This window comes from Bremia lactucae, linkage group LG14 (genome assembly GCF_004359215.1).
Source record: "Bremia lactucae strain SF5 linkage group LG14, whole genome shotgun sequence".
NCBI classification, from domain to species: domain Eukaryota; phylum Oomycota; class Peronosporomycetes; order Peronosporales; family Peronosporaceae; genus Bremia; species Bremia lactucae.
The window spans coordinates 2815869-2819904 of record NC_090623.1 but is presented as its reverse complement, the minus strand read 5'-3'; the positions used below and the strand labels follow the sequence as shown (position 1 = coordinate 2819904).

Sequence of the window (4036 nt, the reverse complement as noted above, 5' to 3'; positions counted from 1 at the left end):
TTATTCCTCTTATAGGAAATAATATTTATGAAACGGTACAACTTGTAACACGCAACGTTTCTCTTTTAAGCGTTTATTTTGTAAACAGGTTGCCGCCACTTCAAAATGTTGCGAGCGCATCTTGCGCTTGTAGCGGCTCAACAAATATAAACTACTTTTTTAGAGTCAGTCTCACATTCGAAGCGAATTTAGTGTTGTGCTGCATACGGTTGTCACACGACTGAATCTATGGGGACATAAATAATCTTATACGAGGTGGCTTTGGGCAGTCAAGCCATATTAAATGTCAGAACATATCGTGCATATTTATCTCACATGTTATCATCAATACAGATTCATGTCATACCGGTCTTGATGTGGAGTCTTGGCTAGTATGTACATCTGGTGCACTTGACTTTCAATCTCCAAAAGTGACTCTTCACTTTCAATATCTTGAATATGCTGCGGTGAATGGAATATTTGAAGCCTAGCTACCAGCGGCTTTGGCACAACCTGAAAAATCTTTAGCGTTGTATGCAATCGAGGCATCGCGTACTCGCGAACTAGTTCAACAACAGACTTGATCGCAACTTGAGTAGAATTTTTTTTCAGCCACTTGGCAATTCGTTCCGTGACAAGAATCTGTCCACCTTCTCCCAAGTCTCCAATCTCGTGAGCAATGACCACGGACGCCCCGGTGTATATTATTTTTCCAGTCACCACGTGGACATCTCGAACGAGCGTTCCTTCCGAGCCCACTGCATCGTGAATCCCCATACGCACCCGTAGTCCTTTAAAAATTGTCTTAGTACCAGCTCGCACTTTTTCGGTTGATGGCACGAGGTTGTGAAGTCCTTTTGGCCATTTAGCGTTGAGCAGCCGAAGCTGTGCTATCAAACAGTACTCTGTTGCCTCTCGAATCGTATGAAAAGCTAATTGAAAAGAGTCACCCGCTGTCGTGATTTCATACCCGCGATATGGAGCGAGCAAGCTTCGCAGAATATCGTCGTGAACTTGAGTGGATTCTTGCATAAGGCGACCATTACCAATGGCCCAAAGCGCACTCGATGACTCAATGTCCGTATATACAAAGATTGGATTAACAAAAGATAAATCCGAGCCGTTTGAAGTAATTGAGCATTCTCGCTGGTGTATGTACCGCGCCTGAATCTCATATGGAATAAAACAGCGACTACATCGTACGACACAGATCTGACTGCAACCAGTAACGATTGAAAGGGCAAATCCACGAATATAGTACACGACGTAACTAATCTTAGCAAAAGTTGACAGCTGCCGGATCTGTCCTTGCGCAAAGTACATGACCCCCGATGAAATGAAGAATTGTAAGACAAATATTGCGTAGACGAGCATTATACATTTAAGTCGTCGATACAATGGAGAAGCTACAAAGTGGCCGTGCACACTCTCGTAATCGCGGCCTTTGATTTTAAGAGTCAATACGGCGACAATCATGTAACAGAAACCCATAATTTGTAGGATGTAAACGCTGAGTTGAATGTGGTAGGCGTAGATGGAATAGCCAGAGAATATAACAGCCAACGTGATTTCGGCGAATAAGAAGAGAATAATAACTATATGTGTGCTCCATGCGTATAATCGGATCTTTGCTCGCTCGTGCTGGTCGCCACGGTCCATTGAAAGCGCAACAAGCTTTGAGAGCTCATAGACAAGCAAAAACATCCAAATAGCAACTCCAAAGAGGGCCGTGTCGCCGACGATAATGGCGGCGGTCACAATACCACTGTGTCTGATTCTCAACTTCAAGATGGACCGAAATTCCACTTGATCATGTTCTGGTCCTATGAAGATTTGCTCTGCGTACACAATGAACCAAATAAAGTAGATTAACCTACTTCCGGCGCAGATGCACTGGTATGAAAAGAAGACGGAAAAAAGCCATTGAACGCTCGAAGCCCGGACGTCATAGTCTCGAAGCAGCTTCAAGACGACTAATGCAGTCGTTAGGACCGTTAAGGCTAGAGCAGTGATGCAAATCACCGCCCATAGCATCTTTTTCAGAATGAAAGCTTAAAATCGCTGGATGTGCGAGCTGACTTGGTACGATATACCCGAATAAAGATTTGTAGCGGACAGTTAACACGTCCTCGTCCCAAGTCTTCCAAATTTGGATTACAATTGTTTGATCAATCCCGAGAAAAAATGGGAAACGGGCCTTGAAAAGAGATAGTAGAAATGAATAGATGTTTGTCCTAATCTTGTCTTCAGATCGATTTTATAAGCTACCAATCCAATAGATACTTGTCCATAAATTCTGTGCGACGAGGCCAGTGATGGAACGTTCCAGTCGAAGAGAACATGAGACCTGAAACACGATTGACAAGATTTTCACACGCGCGCGAATCGCCAGAAATGTACAAAGTGGCATCATCCCACTAATTAACGGCTGAACAGTACTCTATACCTGTAGGCTTACAGCAAGCGACTCCGAATCTCGCAACAAATCGAATATGACTCGGATCAATGAAGACGACAAAAGTCTTGTTTGCTCACTATGATATGCCTTTTGATCATCCCGTCATTTATATTGACGCCGATATTATAAATTATGCTGGTAGACTCCAGCCAATTGAACATTTTCCGTGAAAGAAATTGCATGGTCATAGAAATTCGTCGAAGCCAAAGCTGCAGGCATTTTAATTACCTTGCAGCTGAGAACAGTTCGTATTTATGCCACAGTGGATGACATTTTGCCTTAGAATTCTGCTTGTTGTTGAATGTTATGCTTACAGTATTTACCTTAAGATTTTCACTTTAAGGGAATTATTACACCGCTAATGTTTGTTGTCAGTTTTGATGATAATGGGTGACAGCTAGAATGATGGACCCATTGCAACTCGCTCATGCATCGTTAGGTAACTAAGGATTCAACATGGGCAACCGATCCGGCTCAATGTTTGCCACTTTTACTAAGCGATTGAACCGGCACTACGATCAATACGCCGTTTAACGACAAATCTACAGATAGTGGTTTGGATTTTGATAACATGCTAAGCCATCTCTCACTCTTCCTTATTCCTCTTATCACTCGTGTTTTATTGATAAACTTGCTCTTTCATCGTCGTGAACGTTGTGCACCAGGTATGCCACTTTTTATTGCGCATGAGGTCGGGTGTAACGGGTGTAAGGTTGCATAAATATTTTTTTTCGAAAAAAGTAATAGTACATATTATTTCCTATGATCGGAAATCAATAAAGAATATAAAATTATTTTGACTTAATAATTCCAATATTACCAAATTTGGTAAAATTGACGCAATAAGACTTAACAACGCCAATCGTTACTGTTACGGGTGTATCGTAACATGAATTTTACACTTAAAGGTTGTTAATTAATTTATTATGTATAAGGTAGATAATATTTAGAGGATATTACTTTATATAGTAATGTTTAGAAATCTTTTAAAAAAAAAATATAGGCCACTATATCTATTTATTTCGTAGACTAATCAGCTGTAAACGTAAACAAAGAAATAGAGACATATAAGATTTCAATTGCATGTTTAGTATTACTTCATAATAAAGTTAGCATTAACAAATTGAAAGAAGAGAAACTTAATTATATTAATGCAGTTTTCATTTTACCCTCTTCAAGGTAGTTGTCTTAAAGAGTAGACTTCCTCTGCACGTACTAGTGTACGTGAAGTAACGTAAGGCACCACTCGCAACTGAAGCAGTGCGAAGTGGACTTGTACTGATGCAGTACAAGTCGTAGTGCCGCGTTACACCTGGTAGCACTTTGTAGTCCGTCCAAGGAACACTTTTCTGTCATCTAACATGGACATGTTAGATGATAGTGGGAATACGCATCACGATTCGCGTGAAAGATACTCCTTTCTTAGTGACATAGAAAGGAGTGCGGTCGAACGAATGAGTTTGACCATAGGGAACGATTCCATCTTGGCCATGCTGTCTGGTTTGGACAGAGATGCCCTCCATCCAGCCATCGCGAAGTTCATGCAACATGAACTTGACGAGATGAAGGAGAAAGTAGCCTTGCTGAATCAGCAAGGCT

General features: G+C 41.2%; 1 protein-coding gene across 1 annotated transcript; it reads right to left on the bottom strand.

The window, feature by feature from the left end:
- Positions 1-324: 324 nt before the first annotated feature.
- On the bottom strand, positions 325-1928 carry CCR75_008746 (uncharacterized protein; the record flags this gene model as incomplete). The annotated part of the gene is made up of 2 exons (XM_067966796.1): positions 325-1817; positions 1853-1928. The coding sequence occupies 2 exons, from the start codon at positions 1926-1928 to the stop codon at positions 325-327; spliced, it is 1569 nt and encodes a 522-aa protein (XP_067816173.1).
- Positions 1929-4036: the final 2108 nt, after the last annotated feature.